Source organism: Trachinotus anak, unplaced genomic scaffold, assembly GCF_046630095.1.
Source record: "Trachinotus anak isolate AG129_WGS33_773 ecotype Australia unplaced genomic scaffold, CSIRO_AGI_Tana_v1 ptg000010l, whole genome shotgun sequence".
Taxonomy (NCBI): Eukaryota; Metazoa; Chordata; class Actinopteri; order Carangiformes; family Carangidae; genus Trachinotus; species Trachinotus anak.
Window position 1 is genome coordinate 1,501,522 of NW_027273861.1, and position 23,479 is coordinate 1,525,000.

General features: G+C 41.9%; 1 protein-coding gene across 8 annotated transcripts in view; it reads right to left on the reverse strand.

The window, feature by feature from the left end:
• szt2 (SZT2 subunit of KICSTOR complex) overlaps positions 1-23,479 on the reverse strand; it is a 114,036-nt gene that overhangs the window by 19,037 nt on the left and 71,520 nt on the right. For 6 of the 8 annotated variants that reach the window (XR_011692304.1, XM_071486788.1, XM_071486784.1 and 3 more), the window contains 14 exons: positions 21,617-21,796; positions 20,000-20,191; positions 18,821-19,020; positions 17,475-17,641; positions 15,938-16,035; positions 15,614-15,746; positions 14,389-14,519; positions 11,733-11,780; positions 9,909-10,030; positions 9,275-9,460; positions 3,941-4,196; positions 3,705-3,784; positions 2,254-2,379; positions 258-460 (listed from right to left, as the gene is read on the reverse strand). Coding sequence is in view for 7 of the 8 variants with exons in the window: in XM_071486788.1 (XP_071342889.1) it covers positions 258-460; positions 2,254-2,379; positions 3,705-3,784; positions 3,941-4,196; positions 9,275-9,460; positions 9,909-10,030; positions 11,733-11,780; positions 14,389-14,519; positions 15,614-15,746; positions 15,938-16,035; positions 17,475-17,641; positions 18,821-19,020; positions 20,000-20,191; positions 21,617-21,796 (2,122 nt within the window). In the remaining variant the exon portion in view is untranslated. The remainder of the gene's footprint in view (positions 1-257; positions 461-2,253; positions 2,380-3,704; positions 3,785-3,940; positions 4,197-9,274; positions 9,461-9,908; positions 10,031-11,732; positions 11,781-14,388; positions 14,520-15,613; positions 15,747-15,937; positions 16,036-17,474; positions 17,642-18,820; positions 19,021-19,999; positions 20,192-21,616; positions 21,797-23,479) is intronic. The other 2 variants (XM_071486785.1, XM_071486786.1) reach the window with 2 other exon arrangements.

The window sequence follows — 23,479 nt, forward strand, 5'->3', positions numbered from 1 at the left end:
AAGGGATGCTCAGGCACTTCATATCCTTCCAGAGCCAAACCAAAAGCTGGGGCTGTTGTACTGGATGAAAACAGAGTGGTACTTAGAAACGAGTTTAAGTGTATCTACTTCATCTACTGTCAACAGGACTGGATATGCAGGACATGTTCTGCTTCATGGTTGATAGCAGAATGGTGTCATGTGCAAACAGCTGCAAACAGAAGCACTGGTCACAAGGAGACAAAATGTAAAAATAAATCTTTGCTGCAGACACAGACCTGCGAGCTGGAGACTGAGGCCGGACCTGGACCAGGATGAAGCCCATGCTCTGCAGGTACTGGACGTACTGCTGGAGGAAGGTGCTAGAAATCTCGAGCAGCCAGGGTTCTTCCTTCAGTCGGCTGGGTAACATGTCAGCTGAGTCAGTGCTGTAGCTTCGGTCCCGACCTGACGCCGTGGAGTCACTGGAGCGATGCCGTTTCTGTCACACACATGTCACAATTTACACAACAATACACATCACTAAAACTACTCCAGTCACGCAAAGCCACTAGCCTACAACAGTTTGCTGACATTAAATAGATCAGTGTCCCCATGACCTTGCAAGTTCCATGTGGGGTCCAAGTGACCAAAGATGAGAGCCCAGACTATGAACAGCTGAAGACCCTTTTGACCCCACTATATCCGAGGACAAGACGATCACCTGTTGTCTTCGTACCCAACCTTCTTGGAACATCCTGGAATACATATGGGTCTTCATTGCTTTGATGAAACTGTGGCCAGGAGGTCACTAATGCCTGACGTGGTGGAGTGAAACATTCAAGCCACAAAGGGAGGCCTCTTTGAGCTTGGGTAGCTCAGGGGACTCCAGAATCAGCACACACACTGGGAGACAGAGAGACAGCAGCTTCTAGCTGAACAACTTGTCCTCCATGGGACAGGTCCATGTGCAACAATATTCTGCTGTTAACAGCCATGAGAAAGTTGGTTTTCCACTGCAACACACAGCAAGTCAAATGATGACATGTTGGGGCTGTGCTAGTCACAAACCTCAGACCTGTCACCTGCAGCTGTTCATCTCGTCTGCAGCTCACTTTGTTTTTGTTTTGTACTATTCCTCCCTGCAACAGTGAGACCAAACAGTGCAGGACCTGTCCATATCTGGTGGGTTAGACCTATTTCTGGAATAACAGCATCATGGATCGGCCATGCTGAACTCTAGCACCAAGCAGGACCACAGCAGTACAGAGCAGTAATCTTGTGCTCTGAGGCTATAATGCAACCGCATGTCACCATGGCTTGGCTTGGCAGCATGACACCCTCATGGAGGCTGGTAACAGTGCCTCTGACTTGGCAGACATGGATGCAGGTTCCTAGAAGGCCAAAGAGTGAGCTCCATCATTAGAGCACCACAATGAGCCTGTCAGAATACAAGAGGGGGCACAGACGTTTGCCCATCTAGTCTGCAAGGGCTTTGTGAAAATGGGGTAACTTCACAATCCAGCAGAACAGGGTGCTGCTCCCAGCCATCTAGTGTTTGCAGAGGAGCTCAGCAGTAATTTCAAGCATATTCATTGGTTGTTGAAATTTGTGCCTTGTGCCAGTTTTGTCTGTTTGTGACCTCAGAATGGCGTATTTTCTTTTCACTGGTGATTTAGCTGTGCTGACTTCATCAGGCTGTGACCTCAAGGAGACACCAGGACAGTGAGCAGCTAAGCTTGAAGGAGAATGAATAAGGGTCAGCACTTTCATTCACTTTCCTCATTCTACTGGGAACCAGTGGATAGCCTCCTCCAGTTTGAAAGCAGGTGCCCTATCGGAAGGAGTCCATTTACCTTGAAAGATGGACGGGTGTGGCGACGCGTCCGTTGTCATAGTGAATCTGGAGCTGAGCTGAAAGCAAAGATCTTCATTTACCTGTAAATTCACACTAACAATAATCTATGGTCTGGGCTGGAGAAAACTCTGCTGCCACCACAACCTGGACCCAAATGAGCAGCAACATCTGGATGGACGGACGGACACATTAGAATGACTTCCACTGTTGTCAGGTACATTTTTACTCAACAACCCCAACCATGAGCTGATATCAGAGGAGCTGCAACAGAGACAATGCTAATGTCAAATCAATCAATTACTTTCTGTTTTATATCGTTTGTGTGTGTGTTAATGTGTACTCTGAACAGAGTTCTGCCTCACACCTACAGACACCAGTTCATCAGGACACCACCTGAATTTCCTGAAACTTTCCTTTGAGTCAGATAGCGAACATACCTTCACGGGAGGCTGAACAATCTGCTCCTCTTGGATCTGCTTCCGGAAGACGGGGTCAAAGAGGAGAGGGGTGGCACAGTAGTGTACCAGTCTGGACGACTGCTTCAGGGTCTCCAAATCTACCCACTGTTGACACATTCATGGTTATTGTCACTATATGATAAGATGATGATACTGCAGAGGGAAAGCTCTGAGAGAAGTGAGAAGTGAGACAGTGATACAAAGACCACAATGACTCGAAATAAAAGATTCAGCAGATGGACACTGAATTTAACAAGGTAAAAACCTGACTACGATGCAGTCAGATCAATTCTATCAGTTAATTTACTTCATCCAGTGGCATGAAAAAATCAAATGTCACTGGAAATGGCTGTGAGTCCACTTGGACCCGGGTGGGTTGACCTCTTCTTGGATGTGCTTGAGTTAGAGTGCTGTGTGTGTGTCTGTTGAAATATCAAATTCATAAATTTAATGCCAGCATGTAACCTCTCAAGATGTCACTGTGGCAGACAGAAACCTTTTTAATTAGCCCACGTATTCCACACTTTGAAACACAGCATTACTAAATGATTTCCCTCAGGACTGAACTGTAATTGTTGTTCCTCAAAACCACAGTGCAGTGAGAGGCACTGTCCCCCAGGTTCTGTCAGGTCCCATTAGCTAGACTTGATATCAGGCTGCTTTCACATGACAGGAATTTATTACTGAAGTCTGATCTGTTGTTCAAATTATGTTTATAATGTGTCCAATATCCAATACCATTTCAGACATAACTAACCCATCGGCAAAAGAAAAACAGTAAAGTCCGGTCAGTTCTTATTTACATAGCACCAAATCAGATCAGTGGTTACCTGAGGGCACTTTTCATATACAGCAGCTCTAATTCAGTGGCACTGATACTGATATAACAGTACACAGTTGTCACATATAGTGCTGTTATGTAGAGTAAGCGGAGCGTTCGTACATGTAGTGGTCTGAACACAGGCTGAGAGGTTGTACCACTAAACCTTGTAAAGTTTTTATAGCAAAAGCCTCAGAGGAAACTGTTGGTTTCATAACTATAATCAAAAAGGTTGAAGAACAGCAACAGTTACGACTAAGTTTAGCTGTGTTGGTATTAGAGCCATGTTCGTCTGTGTCCTTTTTCTTTTTATGTTTTCAAACCTGAAAACAGTTCAGTTACAGTACTTTGAGTTTTCTCACAATGAAGAAATTGTCGCTGAGAGCCCAGTGTCCCTCTCATGAACTGTGATACACTGAAGTGAAAAAACTGCTCTGACTGAGGCTACTTGTATCAGATTAGATTTGTATCACAGTTACAACCACACATAACAAATCATGATGTCAGATATGAGAGTTAAGAGACATGAGTGAGATATATCAGCGTGATATGTCTTTCAACTGTTACAATACTATACATAAATATATAAAATATTTTTGTTTGGACTTACTGAAATGGGCATGTTGGACTGAGCTGACCTCTGCTGCCAAGTCACAAACAGGTTCTCTATCTTCATCTGCTTCTCCAGTTCTGTCAGCACAAAGTCAAAGTCATTACCTCAACACACTATGACAGCTAATGCACATTATTATTATTATTATTATTATAATCATCATTATCATCATCATCATCATCAGTAGTAGTAGTAGTAGTAGTAGTAGTAGTAGTAGTAGTAGTAGGATTAACCTCTCCGTTCAGCAGCTTTGATGTCTAAGAGCTGGCCGCCATGTTGGGCCACTACATCCCCCTCCATCAAGGGTCGGATGGTGCAGATGTCCCTCAGAGCCTCATCAAAGGGAAGCAGCTCAGAGGGGAAGTGGAGTGGAGCAAGACTCCTGCCAGAGCTGCCCAGCCTGCCCTGCTCTTTACTGGGCAAAGGAGGAACTGCACTACGTAGCAGCGCATCAGGTTCCATGGAGGGACCAAGGAACGGGTTGGGATTCTGGAAAAGACAGATGGAAATAGTGAAAAAATGACAAAGGACATCAATTCAATGGCTTGATAACAAATGCTAAAAAAGAGACAGTGAAAGAAAGACTGCCCATATGTACAGCTCAACAGAGAGAATGGGCACTTTCTAATACTGATACTGAATACTGTTCCCTGTTAGACTGAGAGGATCATTCAGGACATATTTGTGGAATATTCTAGTTAAAATTATATCAATGGCCCACCTCCATTCCACTCAGGGATGAACTCAAATTCAGAAAGTCTTCAGACCCCTTTACATTTGTCACATTCTGTTATGTTGAAAATGTATTAAAAAAGAAAAAACAGAAATATCACATTGACATAAGTATTGAGACACTTTGCTATCACACTTGAAGTTTGACTCCCATTCTTCCCATTTCTACACCGTGACTGGAGTCCACTTGTGGTAAATTCAGCTGATTGGACAGGATTTGGAAAGGCACCAGTCTATTTTGATGCCCCTCCCACTGCCCTGGTAATCAGCTTATGTAGTTCAGCTGGGAGTTCCAGACTATAAAAGCTCGCCCATGTGCTCACTTGTTTTGTCTTCCAATGACAATCACATCATCTTTTGGTCTCATGGCTGAAAATGAAGATCAAAAACCATGAAGAAGAAGGAACGGCCTGCAGAGCTCAGAGACAGGATTGTGTCAAGGCTCAGATCCGGGGTAGGATACAAAAAAACTCTGCTGCATTGAAGGTTCAAGAGCACAGTGGCCTCCATCATTCTAACATGAAGAAATCTAGAACAACCAGGACTCTTCCCAGAGTTTCTCGTCTGGACTAATTGAAACATCAGGGTACAGGGTCTTGGTAAGAGAGGAGACCAAGAACGTGATCGGTAGAGGTCCCAAGCTAGGACCCGTACAGGTTCAGATCCACATTTTCTACAGTCAAATGTGGTCAGGGTTGGGTCCAGTTTTATTGCTGTGTCTGTTTAATATTTTGTGTAATACCAAGGTGGAGCCGGGAATACCTGGCCGTGACCAGGCAGCACTGATTTAAATGAATTATTGGATATGTGAGAATGACTACATTACAACTCTCCACTCATCTGGGCTTTATGGCCGAGTGTCCAGACGAATTCTCTCCTCAGTGACAGTTTGCAAAAACTTACCTAAAGGACTCTGACATTGTGACAAACAAGATTCTCTGGTTTCAAACCAAGACTGGACTGTTTGGTCTCAGTTCTAAGGATTATGTCTGGAGGAAACCAGGCACTGCTCATCACCTGCCCAACACCATCCCAATGGTGAGGCCTGGTGGACTCAGCATCAGGCTGTGATAGAGCCTGAGAGGATCTGCAGAGAATGGCAGAAAATCCCTAAATCTAAAGCTTGTGACGTCAGACCCAAGAAGACCTGAGGCTGTAGTTGCTAAAGGTGCCTGAACTAAGTACTGATTAATACATCGGAATACTTGTGTCAATTGTGTCTCAATTCATGTACTTCCATACTCACGCCTGCTGATCATCACCATGTAGCATGACACAGGAAGCGCACACACACAGGAAAGTAAAATGTTCAATTTAAGTCAAGTGATCAAAGCAGCCGAAAGACAGACAACAATCGTGGTAACATGTTGTGATTGTTATTTCAAGGTTGTTTACAGCAGTGTTTGATTTGGGACAAAACTACACTGTTGAAATTCACGCACTGTGCCAGTGAGTGTACTGTGTACACAGTGTACTACATGTGAGTGTACCATGTACCTAGTGTACTGTCCTACATGTGAGTGTACTGACTGAAGTATGTGGTTTGAAACACAGCATGTTTTTCCTTTTTAATTATTTTTAGTTATTTCTATAAGTCAGTTTTTAATTTGTCATTACAAGTGACTGATGGAAGACAGGAAAATTTAATTTGAACAATTTTAGAATAAAACTGAAACATAACAAAATGTGAAAAAAGTGGTGGTGTCTGAACTTTCTGATTGCCCTGGATTTGTTCTGCCTCCAGTGGTTAAAGTATTAGTGTCTGCATGGTCAGCTTTAACACTTGAATGCTACAGATACCATGCTGCCATAACCTCTGGCTAGGAACAAAGGACAAAAGTGGTCCAATAGAGGTGTGGTAGTGAGGAGAGGTTTAGATGCTTCTGATCATGCTGCACATTGTTTATTCACTGCACTGTGCGTTAGTGTTGTTTGGTAATATTACTAGATACTTGAAGAGAATGGTTCATGTGCCCTGGTTGCTGCTGAGAGGAACTTTTGGGTGAGTTTGTTCAGTGGAGCAGCTCAGGGACCAGATGCCCCAGTGTGGCAGAGCTGGCTGTGCCATGCCCACAGGCTGGAGGGTCAAACTGTGCACTGGTGCTCCCTCTGCTTCTCATCAGGACCATGACAGATGAAGCTCTGTTCAGGCAAATTTTCTGCTGCTCTGACTCTGCCTTCTGTCCGCACTCATTAGTAATGCAGTGATGAAGAGCCACGCCATTGGAGGGAAAGTAAAAGTTTGCTTCCTTCTATTCTTTGAGCTTGTTTTGTAATTGGCCGTAGGGGGCAGGCTGAAAGGGCATTTGGTGTCTTTCTTTGCTGTAAAATGCTGCTCTAATAAATCCCTGCTTCCGCTTGTTACACACAGCGATGGAGAACACTGCGTGACATTTTTCTGTATTTTTAACCTTTTTTCATTTAAACTCAACTGCACTACATGCTGTACATCATCACCATTGCCCCAGGGCAAAAATGTGCTGCTGGGCCCCTATTAACCCATCCACCCCCACTCATGCTGGATGTCGTTCCTGTGCTGAAACACTAGTGGCTAATTGATTAAACATTAATTCATGTAGGAATGACCATTGTGTCATTAGCCAGCACTTTGTACGAACACCTGTGATTTTGGTTAATGTATGTGCAACAGTGCAGATGCAGCTCATAGAGGCGATGAGTCCATGCTATTATTGATCCAATTACTTAGTTCAGTAAACAATGTGAAAAAATCTGCACAACTGTATCTCTACATACAACTCTTGCAGAACTACTACAGAGCTACTTTTGATACAACTGCAAAGACTTCATACAACATTATATAGCCCTGTTTCCAAAAAGTTGGGACACTGTGTAAAATGTGATCGTTTGCAAATCATGTAAACCCATATTTACTGAAAATAGAACAAAGACAGTATATCAAATGTTGAAACTGAGACATTTTATTGTTTTATGACAAATATTTGCTCAATTTGAATTTTATGCAGCAATATGTTTTAAAAAAGTTGGGGCAGGGTGATGATTACCACTGTGTTCATCACCTTTCCTTTTAACAACACTCTGTAAAGGTTTGGGAGCTGAGGAGATCAGCTGCTGGAGTTTTGAAAGTGAAATGTCCCATTCTTGCCTGATACAGGATTTCAACTGCTCAACAGTTCAGGGTCTCCTTTGTCATATTTTTCTGTTCATTATGCTCTAAATGTTTTCAGTGGGTGACAGGTCTGAACTGGAAACAGGGCTGTATTATAGATGACATAATCATATGTTATTTAAGGGGATGTAAAGCAGCAGCTCGTTTTAATGGAATTTTAAAAATCTGCAGCTTGGTGGAAGTTAATGGTGATGGGAAATAACTGTTATTTTACTTCATGAGTTTCTCCATCCATACTTCACAGGTGTTCCAAGACCTTAACCTTTTAGTCACAGCACCCAGTTCTCAAACTCAATAGTGTGTTATCAGAATACAAATACACCTTCACCACCACCCCACCCCCACCTGCCAAAAAAAACAAAACAACAAAAAGCAAACTTGACACGGTTGGAAAAACTGCAAAATCTTACATATATTATAAGTGCTCTCTAACTTCTGACCGGTGTGTATGGAAATTAAAATCACTTGAAGTTAGAACCAGAGTTTCTTTCTGCAGCGCTGCCCTCTCACTCACCAGGAGGAGCAGTGGGATTGATGTGACACCTGACTCAACAGTTTTGTAACAGGCGGCACAGTTAGAAAAACTACACTGTGTTAAAACTTCCTTGTCCAGACCTCTACAACAGAGCTGATCATAAACACTCCAGGAGGATAAATGGAAACTGACAAGGGCTAAATTGCATTGAGGGAGTTAAATGTTTCCTGGTGAAGAATGAGGCTGCTGATGTGACAGATTTCTGTTTCCAGATACAGGGTGTGATCAGGACAACAGAAGAAAGCAGGAAATACAGGGGTAATAATCCGGAAGAATAGAAATACATAGTCACATGCTTCACACACAAATCGTGTTTTTGTGTGTGCAGCTGAGACCATCAGTCACATATTGATCTGCAGCCCATATTTAATACAGGAGGTCCAGCAGTTTTTGCTGACATACTGAAAACAGAAATTGGGCCTAAATAAAGCACCATCAAGCTCTGATGGAGCTGCAGTGACAGGACGGTGGAGGGAATTCACCGACAGCCTCCACCCACCAGCATTTCTACTTCTACTTTCTGAGTGGACCTGGACCAGAGTCAGTTTTAATGAAGACTCATCTGGATGAAGAAGGCAGTCTGCACAGAGCAGTGTTTCCCCAGGAGTGTCTGTCTCCAGCAGGAGGGTAAATACACACACACACACACACACACACACACACACACACACACGCACACACACGCTGTGACAATGGCTATGTTCAAGCAATGTCCAGAACCTGTCCATGCTGACAGCGTTCTACTGCCTCCTCTTCCTCTGATGAAGATTTTGAGCTTTATGCAGAAGTGTTGGTTGATGCACCTTAATAAAAGCTCATTAGATCTCATCTCTCCGTCCTGCCTCACTTGTCCTTTCTGTTGAGACACCAGTCTGAGCTTTAAGTTACTGATCCACTGAGACATTGTCCGTCTCTGCTGTGGGAGACTCCCACAGGGTCAACACGCAGAGGCTGTTTTCAAACATCAAGATTATAAGTTTGGTTTAGTTTTATGGTACTCAGTTAAATGATACTTTCATGATTTATGGTAGCTGGTTGGATATGAAGTCACTCAGAGGGAGGAAGCAGATGAGACCGTTTCTGTCAGAGGATAAAATAAACTAATACTACTGACATTTTACATACTGTCAGGAGCTGTGTCAGTGCCTCTACCTGCTTGGAGTCCAGTTCATGGAGGGGAGCATCAGAGAAGCAGTGGTGATGGAATAAGCCCATCTTCTGGTTGAGCAGGCAGTGGACAACATGAGCCCTCGCATTCTGCCATTTCACAAGGCGGACCAGCTCACGATTCAGAGAGGCGCCCAGGTCCACAGACCAGTTGTAGCTGTACAGAGTCACCTAAAGAAATGATGGTTACAACATACAAATCAGAATCTCCCATAAGAAACCTACCATTACAGTTCATAAGATGATGGATGTGTTTCTTTATTTTTACTAGTGAAGCTTCACTAAGCACAAATGAACCTTTAGAGCTTCTGAGTGTATGATGTGTCCCCATTTAAAAGGAAGGGTAAAATCTCAGACAGACGTCCAAACCTGGAAACATAAACCAAAACCAGCTGCATGTTGAGATACTATTAGAGGAAGGTGTGACTTTTATTTTGGCCATTGACTGAACATGCAGCGCGCTGAGGAGATATGCTACTCTACATTTACTACAACTGTAATTCAGTGGGAAGTAGTCACAGCTAAATGTAAACAGGATGTTTGAATTTGTTGAACTTTCTTGTTCTCTGCTTGGCCTGAGGGATATTCACAATGCAGAGGCGTCCATATGTCAAGTCACCTTTTTATCCAGGATGCTGATAAAAAGGAACCTCTGGCGGGGAGCCGGTCCTGCTCCAGCCTGGCTCGGACTGAACCAGTCGCTCTGCTCCAGAGCCTCGAAGCGCTGGAAGCCCTTATGAGCTAAGCAGAAGAGAGAAACTGAGTGAGACAGCAAAGAAACATGAATCAAAGCCGGACAGCACACTGTGGCCAGTCCTTTACCACAGGCTCCCCACTGACTGTCAGACAAGCCTTCATCTTTTCTCTACAAACTGTAGGAGCTAAGTCAATGAACAGCACCGGACCATCACTTAGAGATCACATGTTTTACATGGAAGCAGTTCATTTGTACATTTTTTGAGGAACTGCTCAGTGGGTCTTTAAGCCCTGAGGCCAGATGCTGCCAATTACATAAAGATTCTTTGAGACTTTCCAAGTTTGGCTGAGAAATTGGTCAACCTTAGAAGAAACAGTAACGCTGGTCTTTAAACTCCACATTTGTGGAAGAAAAAAATGTGCTGAACACAATCAATGGGAGAGAAGAAAAAGTGAGAGTTTATTCTTTGCAATCCTGTTTTTCAAATTCCAGTATTTATCTCTATCTATCTGTGAAGTAATGTCAGAGATAAGTTCTACAGTCTTTAAACTAAAGGCAGCTTTCTAGATACTTGTTACTGCGCTGGAACTAGACTATGATTTATAGGCCTTTGTTTATCTCGTCAGTGTTAATGTATTTTATCTTTTAAAGAAAGTCATTGGGCTCTGTTTTCATGCAGGTGTGCAGAACAAAGTGGCACCCTGAGGTCTCCCTGCGCCAGGTTTGGTATCCTGACAGAACACACACACATGCACACACACAGATCATGGTGCATGGGAATCCTGTTGCCATGGACACCAGAGAGGAAGGTGCTGCATCACTGACCTCCACAGCACTCCTGGAGCATGTTTGATGGACTGATGATATGTATGGTGTGAAAAGGTCTCTGTAGACCAACATACATCCTCCCACAGGTGGAGCAGGGTGGAGGGAGCATCATCATCTGGGGCTTTGCTGCCCACTAACATTTGCTCACCTTGTTTTTGACAAAATATCTGATCCACACTCAGATCCTGGCTGATTGTTGATACAACAGGAATGAACTTTTAACTTAGAGATTCCAGCCCCTGAAGCTCAGCACTGGAACAACACTCAGTCCACTCTGTACAGTGGTGTTTACCACTGCACGCTGGGTGCAGGCACCGGCTAGCAGACAGCCATTTAACAAAACAGGCAAACAGAATTTTGGCTTCTCATTAGCAATGGCTGGTAAAACCTGCAGCAGGTGACACTGGTCATTTTAAAGCAATAGTCAGTGTTGGCTTAAGATGTGTTGGCAGTGGAGCTACGCAAATGATAGTACTCACACACACACTCGCGCACACACACTCGCTCACACTGCAGAGCCCTGAGTAATGTCTGACTGCAGTCCAGCCAATGATAACTGTCTTTCATGCTGCACCATGTGCACCATTTATACATTGGTTGAGGTGTCCCACACACACCTCTCTAAAAATCACACAAATCCTTTTCATGCGCTCGACTACACTTTGTACCTCACACCTAAATTCACAGAAACAGGGCCCGATGTCTGATGTAAAGATGTGAAACATTCTGAATCTCCTGTGTTTGAAAGCTGCATGGTTTGTCCACTTTGAGCTGTGTTATTTGTTACGTAACATACACATCAAATAAAAAAAATCAAATTAAAAATTAAAAACAGATACCAAGCTCTACATCTCTATAAAAACATTGATTTAAAACATTGCATCAGCATCAGTGTGTCAGGCTGAGAAGCAAACTTACGTGTGAACCTATTTAGCACTGGGGTGTTTTCTTCATCTGAACTGTCTTCTGTAGGCAGACAGAGATGGTACAAACAGCAAGGCGGCATGGACAGTGAAACACACAGCTCGACACAAACTGAGGTAAGCAGACACTTGCAAAATAACACAGGTATGTTAGACAGTTAGCATGGACAGACAAACAGAATTAAAGAGCAGCAGTGAGGAGAGCATGTTGAAAGCTTTCACACAGAACAATCATGCTGGGTGCTCGTCCTCTACACTATACACATGGTCAAACAGGTGTTAGCAACATACTGCTCAAAGAGCCTGTATGCTCTGTCATACAATATGAGCTCCCATCAACATTCATCATATCAGCTCCTCTTGACACCCTATGGTCACCATCACATTCTATTATCTTGGGTCTTCCATCAAATTCAGCTACATTAAACTATGAGTTACCTTTCATTGTAAACTGTTTCTTCACTGTGACAGCATGTTGTTCCCGCATTCATTCTCTTCACAGCTATGACTTAAGGCAGCCACCGCTGAATATTATGACCCACAGAGCAGTGAAGTTTAATGAGTAGTTATCATATTCATCTGATGCTTAGTCAAGATTAGGAGCTTTTCAAACATCTGGAATGATATTTAACTGGTGCAGTGGTGGGCAAAATCTGTCACTGTGCTCTTAAAAGTGAATAAAGTAGAAGAGTAGAACTAAATTGATAAATTCAGCAGCTGGATCTTGTTTCCATCTTCAACAATAAAGTGCTGTGAATGATCAGATCAGAAAAACGGCACTGCACTACAACACCAAGGAGCTTGCATGGATCATGATGCAGGAAGTCCATCTGCAGTAACAGGTCCTCTAGCAACACTCCACAGTGCATTTCCTCATGTACAGTTTTAGGTACTTGTATTTGTAAGTATTTAAGTTACTTTGTACTTCTACTTCACTCCACATTAGACGCCAATATTGTACTTATCATATACTCTATCAATGTATCTCACAGTTACTTGTCCAATTCAAAAAATCTCCTACTAAATGATGACGTATTATTAATTACAGGTGAAGCTACCCGTCAGGAGTTTAAATTAGCAGCACCTTTAACTGCTGCAACAATGGGACATTCTGCATAACAAGGACTTTAACATTTGGAAAGTATATTTGATGTTAATACTTACATATTTTTACTTAAGCAAAACTGTGAAAGCATAGTCAAGAAGTATATTTCAAACCTGTGGTGTTCCTATTTTTCCCGAAGTAAAAGACCTGAGCACTTCCTCCACCATTGAGAGACTATTATAATGCTGTGAAGCAGGAATTTGTAACTCTTGGCTGCAATCATTTTATCCTCCATCTTGACAATCACACCATAACATTAGAACCACACCATTTATGCTGTAAAGGACCCTACCAGGAATGTGTGTATTTGATTGGTCACTGCAGTGCTCCGTGCACTGTGCTGCACCTACAGCTGTAATGAATGAGGAGGATGTATTATCTGTAAGATCCAGTGCTAACAGGAGCTTACAGTTCTGATGTGGTGTGTGTGATTGAAGTCTTCTCCAAAGCCAAAGAGGCTTTATATTTCAGATTTTTGAAAAGGAGCAGACTAGTTAAACAAAATATGCCACAGCTAGAATCCTCTGGTACTCAAAACAGTGGCAACGAGGAGGTTTCAGGCTTCACAAAGTCACTTCAGGAGAGGAGTGAGACCAGTCACACACTGGTGATGCTCAGGAGACAGTGCAGGATGTCTCTAGTGAGTTTGATCAGGTTTGTTCAAAGGAGTCAGTTATGAGCAGACATGTAATAGGCCACACCCACTTCAGATTTTGGATAATACTTATCCACCAAGTTTTCAGATACACATTTGTAGCATTTGTTGATCCACGTATGGGTCAGGGTCCTAATGCTTTGGTGCATCTATTCTGAATCATACACTGAAGTTATGTTACAAGATTTATGATAATTGGACAAATGGTAAATGAGCTCCACCCTCTGAGCCCCACCTTTTGAGAAGATATTTTAGTTGATGGCAGCCATGTTTCTTAACTGATCTTTTATAATTGAATTGTCTACTTCAGTCCCCCAAGGCTGTGTACCATATTTGGTGTTGATAAAGTCAAAATCCAAAAAGTTCTGCTCATGATGGACTTTTATTGTCTGAGAGACTTTTTTGTAGTGCACATTGAGCTGGACTCGGTGTGAGGGGTCAGAATCCTAATTACAGCTGACACTTTCAAACAGCTGTTTACAGGAATATAATGTTTCTAAGACTACTTCAGACTCTGTTCTGCTGGTTCAATTTGGTTTCATGAAATTCATGAAAATCCACTCTGTGACAACAACAGAAACAAAAACATACAGTTTGTATTACAGCACTCGTTAGCCTCTCAGTCTCCCAGGTTATGGACATGTAACAGTTAAAATTCATTTGCTGTTGCAGTTGCACTTTGAATGTTAGTACCTCTAGGTCTGTACATGCAACTCACAAAATAAAGAAGTAAACACAATCCAGCAGGAATCTGAAACAAAAACCTAGTGACTGCAGATGATCATGTTGCATTATGAGCTGGTAATCATTCATTTAGTACACTGTATAGTTTAGTAAACAGTGCTGAGGATGAGTATCAAGGCAGTCGGTGACACTGGCTTCAGCAGTTACCTTGCTCTGTGCTACAATGCCATTGATGGAAGTTGCGGCCAATGAGAATGAAGCTCCTTGTAGAGTCTGGAGGCTGGCTGAAGTTCTGGACATGAGCGAATGGTACAAATACATCTCCAGATGAGGGGCAGCTTAAAAGGTTTAAGAGATGGAGAAAACCATTATTGTGATGTACACATAACACAGCTGTAACACAGCACTGGACTGAGATATGAAGGACACTGAAAGCCTCCATCCTCCATGTCCCTTTTCTGTCCTGATGGTGGTTTATGCCATTCAATCTGCACTGCAGCCCCAAACCTTTGGTCTGAGGACAACTGCAGTGGGACATGTCTTACCTCAGACAACCAGTGCAGTGGTAAGGACATAATCCCTCACTGGCTTCCCATCAGATGTGCAGAACAAGGATGTGGAACTACCAAACTGAGGATAATATTTTCTTGATATATTATATTCAACAAAGCACCACTGTAACTAAATGTAACTAGAATTAAACTAGATAACGGTGCACGCTTGCACTGAAAACTGCAGACGCAAACACTGTAAACACAGAAGTATCTGAAATTTTGTTTGCATGAAGTACTTAAGGCAGTGTAACCATGTGAAATGTTAGTTTCAAGTAGCAGCCCGACTCCATCAGCATCAGGACTGTTAGCTGGTTATTAAGAGGTGAAAGTAGCTCAGAGTCTAATCAAGAAGCAGCACTGAGCACTCACAGACACAACGCAAAGTCCAACCCCGTTCCATTTCTGTTGGACACAAGCAAATCACTTTACAAGGGACTGCACAAGTCCAGGCAATGCAGGCCTGACCAGCAATGTGATAAAAGGAAGTCGAGGTTGAAAAAATTCAGCTTTAAGTAAATTAAAGCAAAATTTGCCCAGCTTACAACTCAGGTCTGTGCAAACAAAACAAAACAGAAAAATAAGTGCAGTGATGGTCAGTCAGTTTAGTATACCTGCTCTGTGACATGTCTGTGCAGGAGAAGCTAGTAAACAGCTGGAATATCAGTCAGCATGTAAGCAGTGAGAGCAGTTAAATGTCATGTGACTGGACAAAATCATTAAGACACAACAGCAATTAAAAAGAAATATCACAGCAGTGTGAGGCAGCGTCAGTTTGCCACGATTTTCAACATTAATACAGCAGATGTTTTTGTTTACACCACAAGATGTAATCAAGGGACAACATGATCAGTCATTTAATACCCAGTGCTAAAACTCACCTCGTCTTTTCAAATGCCTTCATGGTGGTATCACTGGCCAGGGAACTGACCAAACTCACAATCTCTGCTAAGATAGAAGGCAGCAGGAAGTGTGAAGCTATTTCAGCCGTGCATTGTTGAATGGAGGGGCAGCCTGTTCACCAGCCATCCAGTCAGAGGTGACCAAACAGAGGGATACAGAGGGTGAGTCACAAACTTGCATTTCTCTGCAGATCTATTTTACAGGTTTACAAAGGCTGATTTACAATGACAATTATTTGTGAACATCAAATTACAGTTCAGAATTTTTTTGACCCTAATTTGAGCTCATAAGACGACACTTACCAAGTTTAGCCATGAAAATGATCCACGGCTGGTAGGTAACGTGGTAAACGGGATGGAGAGTGCCCACATCTCCCTCCTCCAAATGAGACACCTGCCTCCTACACAACCACAAACATCCACACTACATTATACTGCAACACACTGAGAGACCAGAGCTGAACCATGGTACTGGAGCAGAAGTTTGAGGTCATGTAAGAGTTTTCACTTGTATAAGCAATTTGTTCTGATTTGTTATTATCACAACTCAAATACAAGACATCATCTTAGTACTGAGATTAGCCTTCTGATTTATTTTTGGGGACTATGCTGTTTGATCAACAGTAGAAAGCAAACTTTTAACTGCTATCCCTGACCTAATGTTAAAAAGTTGTAGACTAAAAACACATATCATATAAATGTATGGAACGTTAACATGTAAGTAGGTTAATTTATACATCAAACACCTTTTGAAACAGTTCAAAGCTATACAATAAGACAGGAGAAAAAAAATAGAACACTTTAAAACAGAACATAACATTTAATAACAATGTAGAGCTGGTTATTGAAGAGGAAACATGAGACCTTCTGCTATCTTCAGCTGAGATCTTGTCTTAGAACCGATCTGACTTGACCTGCATGAACTAATGTGGAGAAACAGCTTGAGGTAAATGTAGATTTATTTTTAAAATGTTTCTCTTTCCTGCTGAAGAGGGCCCAAAGCTTCCGACAGGAATCAGATTTGAACATAACAACTGATGAACAGCTCTGGTCAGATTTAAGATTTTACAGACTGTTTCACTTTAACTTCCTACATTAACCGAACATACAGAAATCTAGACCTGACATGTTCTTCACATGTGGTATAGACATTGGATCCTCTTTGCAGGGGACCAGGCTTTGAATAAAGGTGAGGTCATTTTGGTACGACTGCTAGGAAATGGTTAACAGTGACATGGAAATCTGATACCCCTCCCCCTTCTTCTTCACTGGCTCAGTCGGACGCCCCCTGCCTTCACCTGCTCTCTCGTCACCAGGTGTGTCTGAGCCAAGACTTTTTATTGGCTTAAATAACCAGCTGTACCACTTCATCTGTGGAACATGGTAACAGCTGTAACACTGTTTCATATGTTTCACTGATGTTGCAGAGTGCAGCAGGGAGACTGACTGAGCCTGTGAACAAGAAAGAGTACCACTTTTAACTACACAGAATCCGTGCCTGAGGGGCACCAGAGCGGCCAGTGTGCATATGAAACCATTTAGTCCTTTAGTCTTTATTCAATACCAGCAACAAACTATCTGTCCTTGTCAGTTACAGTTACCAGTACCAGTTTGTTTATATTGTGTATCCTTCTTACTGGCTCATGTGACAGTCAGACACACAGTCTGCCCAATGGGAGGCATGAAATTGCAGGAGCATTTTTACCATTTCACTGCTGAAATCCTTCAGACTGATTGTAGAAGAAGAGACGATCTTTGTGAGTTCAGTCAAACCTCTGTAGCTTCATTCATAAGAATTAGCTTCATTAATGTTACTGATACAGTTTCAGTTGTACCCCACCTCTGGGCCTGCTCCAGCTCCACAGCCACAGCCTTCTCCTGGCTCCACTGCTGCTTTATGGTCTCTGTCTTGTGTCTTCGTCGCGCTGCTCGGCCCTCCTCCCCTTTCTCCTGCACTATGTCGTCAGTTGTCTTTGGGCTCCCGAGTTCTGATGAATCCGGCTTACTCTGTAAGGATGGGAAGGAATTCATTTAGCTCTCAGGTGGTTCACAAGGTCTGTGGAGTAATAAAGTGCCTCAAAAGTGATTCATGCAAAAACTTTATCACAATAATGGAAAAGTCAGTAGTCAGTGACTTCAGCACAGGCTGGAGGATGTAATATGTTTGGCACTGTAGATAAACTCTGACAGAGTGGGATGTGATGAATGCATGAATAATCACTGATGCTGCTACAAGAATTTGACCTTAGTCTGCCTTTAGTTGGCCTTTAGTAGGGTTGGCTCTGAATCTAAGACCGTCTACTCTCCGTAGGTTAAGACTAGTGTTGCAGGGTGTCATCTGCATAACAGAGTCACCTGATATTAGATAATAGAACACCTAGCCTAAACTGCTGTTGTCTAACACAACAGCCCTGCAGCACATCCTCCTTCATGAAGGTTTGTATTGAACCTGTTGTCGTGACACTTAGATTCAGCTGTGTGATCATTGTGGAGGATGTATTGTGCGGTGATGGTGAACTGTAATACATTCTACAGAGAGATGTTTCTGTTATTTAGTCTACTCTAACTGATATTAATGGGGTGGACAAAATAACAGAAAATACTTTGTATAATGGAAAACAGCATCATAAACTACAGCCTCCAAAGAAATCCTACATCTCCACAACACCTTCAACACAAACTGAAAATCATTCAAACAATAATTTAAAAACCTGTCTAAAATTCATTCATTAATTCCATTTTATAATTCCATGATTCATTCATCATTTCAAGATGAAATAAAAAATCATTAGCAAATTTTCAACTTGATTTCTTTATGCATGATTCACATGCATGAATGATGCATAACTACATCTGCTTTTTATTCATCAATAAATGATTTAATCAGAATGAAACATGTCTGCAATTATTACTGTGGAACACTCCATGCTCTGTCCACTGAAAGAAGTGGTACCTGAGCCCTGAAACCTGAGACATCTAAGAAAAGATTTTTTTCATGTTTTGGTCTGTTGTTAAATGATTAAAGATGAACACTGTGAATAACATCACATTGTAAATAGTGTTTATTTAACCCAGTGACATAACCCATGTGCAACACTGTGTACCTGAGTACTAGAATAAATGCTCATGTAAATGTTAAAGTGATTAGTCTCATAATGAAAGCCTTTACGCTCTGGGGGAACTAACCAATATGTCCCAGAAACTCCGGCGGGTGCTCTTGCCAGTGGGTGTGGTGGACTCGGGTGTGCTGGTCCCTGTCCCAGGGGTGCTCCCCAAAGCTTGGGTTAAGGTGATGGGAGAGGGGCTGGTTTTAAAGACTCGTGAGCCACTGCGCTGCCTGGGGCTGTCCTTCACTTCCTTCACCTCAGGCAAAGGAATCAACAGACCTGAGGACACATTTCACAAACAAATGATCACAAACACACAGACTACTTGATCTTTCTAATCTTTCTCTGAATAAGAGGCTAACATCCCAATTCAGCAGCCTCAGGTGAAGGCTGTTCAGTCTTCAGACCTCTCCACTTTAGGTTTGCAATTGTGAACATGCAAAAAAAATCTTCATCACAGCTGCTTTTTTTTTTTTTTTTTTTTTTTAAATTTGGCCTAATAAGACAATATACACAAACAACAGAAGACGACATTTTATGTTTTGGGTTTATTTCTCTGTAGTCCTACAGGTCCAGAGTGAAACCAGGAAGCTCACAGTGACACTGGGGGCTCTATGATTTGTGTGATCTGAGTTTGGACTGGATACTGCTACTCAGCAGATTCCCACCCAGCTCCAAGTTTCAGGTCAGGTTCAGGCCATTGTGGTGTAAAGCTCTGAGTATGTTTGTTCATTTTCAAATGGATTTCTTCAGCCACTTCTCGCTTTCTTTCAATCATCTGCATCCACCTACATCATGTCCTGCAAATACAAGTGAGTGGACCCCACTGAGAGTGGGAGGAGACAGGAGAGAGAGACAGTGGTGATGATGTGTGGGACTGTGGGGCTACTGTACTGGAGTTTGGCATCAGGGCAGAAGAACTGATACATGAATAGAAACAGAAGATTATCTTTTCTGAGGGATGGACAAGTGACACACACTACAATTCCTCCAATAACACTTCAACCAGAACACACCATAAATATGTTACACACATACCTGATGTCACCACTGAAACAAACATATAAACACCACAAAAGGTTGTTTGTGTCGCACAAATAAATATTCAGCTGTCCAGCTAAACTAATAGATTAAAATATCATAACATACAGGATAACATTACATGTCATTGTGTTGTGTATATGCAGTTACAGGTACAATAATCAACACACATAGCACAGAGGAAGATGAACACAGAACCATCTGGTGGTGACCTCACCTTTAGCCTCTTCTCTCTGTGCTTTGGTTGCTGGGCACAGCACGCCCACACAAAGAGGATTTGGTAAGACTCTCAGCTCCATGACAACATCACAGAGCGCATGTCGCAGCGCCCCCTGCAGTTTATCACTCAGCTGTAAGGGGCTGACGTTGCCTTGTTCCCAGATGTCAAAGCGCACATACAGCTGTGGCACTGTTAGAAGATAAGCAGGAAACATGTTTCAATACTCTCTGCTGCGATGGAGAAAAACCTGCTGACTCAAATATTGTTTATATTGTTGTAGTTTTCAAAAGGGTCAATGGCGTCTGGAAATGTTTTCAGTTTTTAAATAGATAACGACAGGAAAGAAAACAGCCTTAGGGGTTAGGGTTAGTCTTGGTGTGGCAGGGTTTCTGGGAAATGTGGTCTTAATACTGGGTCAGCAGTAATAACAGTACCTTGAGAGAGAGGCTGTTTATCATCTCCAGCATGATGTATCCTTCCCTGAAGGATCAGGATTATTCTGACTACTAAAACACAGCACAGTGTGGAGACTGTGCAGCAAAGAGCAAACTTCAACAGAGGTGAAGTAGAAATCTGATTTATGTTTAAGAGGCATCATGAGTGTTTATAGTTGACACCAATGCAAACCTGTGGTCTGTGCTGCTTCCTGTATGCACTCACACCATGCACACTGTTAATACTTCATTAACAATATACAACAGCACAATAAAGTTTTAATGAATTAAACCATCAGTTTAAGTGTGGCTCTATTTTTAATGCACACAGCCAATCAGCTGGAGTTTTATTTGTTGTTGTAGGACTAACACTTCAGAAACATAGGAATAAGCCCTCATTTTGATTTGTGGCTGTGTGATGAAGTGTCATGCTGACACATTCAGCCTCCAAGAGCAAAAATTTCTTCATCTATTAGAACCAGGATCATTTAAGAATCAAATTCAGTTTAAGAGTCAGTTTTACTCAGCCTATGAAAACAGGTGTGTAACGTTGTCTGTGGAAGGTTATGTCCGCTTGGAGCTCACTGCCACATGGTATTAACATGTGGTCTGTATCTGGATCAGGTGAAACACATGCAAATGCACACAATGCATTCAGAACACTGCAAAAAGAATCAATCAATGTGTTCTGATGAGAATCAGGCCACATCTCAAGGTGGTCTGACTCACATTTGCATGGATTCAGAAGAGTACCTCACATCATGATTAGTGATGGCAATTTCATGTGTGAATATGTGAAACATCAGTGAAGAAGAAAAAGGCTGCTCTTAATCACTGGAGACATTTTTGGACCTTTATTTTTGCTTTACCTTGTGTTTTTTGAATTTCAAGGGCACTGTTGCTTCAAGGCTCCATTAATTCATGACCCTGCACCATCAGTAAACTGAGCACGTTTACTAACCTAGCCAGTGCATTTGAAACTTTATAATAAAGAGCAAGGACTGGAGATGAAATTGTCTGTTCTCCAGAAAAGCAGTGGCCTCCTACCTTTTTGAACCATTGTGCACTTCCTGTACATTTGACTGTCCTGACCTCTGTTGTGTTTTGGCGCTTCCCAAGTGTGACCAGCATCAACCATATCACAATGCAGGCCACACTAAGAGCTGAATGCTGTGTTTACCTGTGCCTGAGCTGACAGTGATGGAGTCCACTTTAACCACAGTGGTCAGCTCATCAAAATGGTCTGGGTGAAGGGGGGTGGTGCAGTTGTCTGACCTCTGCAGCGCAGCACAGTCCTGAGCTGGAACCTGAAGGAGGTGACCACGAGCATCCACAAATGAAAGTGCGATGCAGGCAATACCTGAGAGAGCAGGAGAACATGTTCAGATCACCAACAGACTTCTTTAAAGCCTTCAAAACTGAAATACAGGCAACACATCAGGTTTGCAATTTCTACTGCCTCCCCAGGCACAAATGATTTGTTTTCCCTAACAGTTACAGTGCATCCGGAAAGTATTCACAGCACTTCACTTTTTCCACATTTTGTTATGTTACAGCCTTTTTCCAAAATTGATTAAATTCCACTTTGCACTGTATACAAAGACCCTCGTTAATTCTATGTGGCCATGGAGTTAAACATCCTTAAATATACCTGGAAATATAACATTTTCTGAACAGCAGATACAGATGCAGTTCAGAAACCATTTCAAACGCAACATGCTTCTTGTGCCTTCATCTTTGTCACCTGCTTCAATATCGTATATATTTCATCATAAGACAATGAGCACATCATTCACACTAAGAGGGAAGCTGCCCTGACTCTGAAAGAAGCTTTGCAGCAAATGTCAATGACATGGAAATCTCCCAGTGTCAGGGCTAACAATTACAAGCACAAACAGCCATACAAATCACTTTAAGTGTGGTCATTAAAGTGAACTGAATTGCATTGATTGTGGACAAATTATTAACACTTCAAATGACCTTACTAGTACATTTAAGGTTCTATGAAAACTTTGTGAAGACACAGAAGAAATGTGCATTAATTTGGAAATGTCTGCAAGGCCCAAATGAGATCAAGAATCTAAAGATCCAATCATATAGTAATATCAGTGTTGCACTAGAGCAAAGGCACACAAAGCTGTTTCAGTGACACATACAAATACTAAAATACAGTACTGGCATACAGTCCTGGCCGTAAATATTTAGACACAAACACGTGTATTTGTTCTTAAGGCAACTTGAAATAAAATAACTGATACTACTTTGCATTGTTTACATCAATATAGAAAGAACAAGGCTCAATCAGAGTGGCTCAGTGGACACGTGACGGCTACAGGGCCTGATGACAGGTCAAAACATTTTTTCCCATTAACATTGAGCTTCCATTGGACTACTTACCCAACTGAAACACCACTAAAAAGGTGCAAATGTACATATTAAAATTGACAAAATTTGAACGACAAAACTTTGAGTTGGCATCACATGCAAACCCCCTGATCACAGTGGAAACTTGCAATGGTGGCTGGACTGTGTCACAACTTAATTAGTCTAAATAGCTCAAGCTGAGTTCAGGCCTCAACACGGTATCAAAGGGAATCTACATCTGAGTCAATGTGAATACATCTGAGCAGCCTCAAGCCACCCCATGCTGCATTAATATGGTGCTCATGGTGGCTGACCAACGTCCAGCACTTGGATGGTTACTCGACCACTCTGAAGTTACTCTGGCCCATATATATATATACATACATAGATACACATATATATATATATATATATATATATATATACATATACATATATATATACATATATATATACACATACATACATACATATATACATACATATATACATATACACATATATACATACATACATATATATATACATATATATACATACATACATACACATATATATACATATATATATATACATATACATACATATATACATACATATACATACATATATACACATACATATATACACATACATACATATATACATATATATATACACATACATATATACACATACA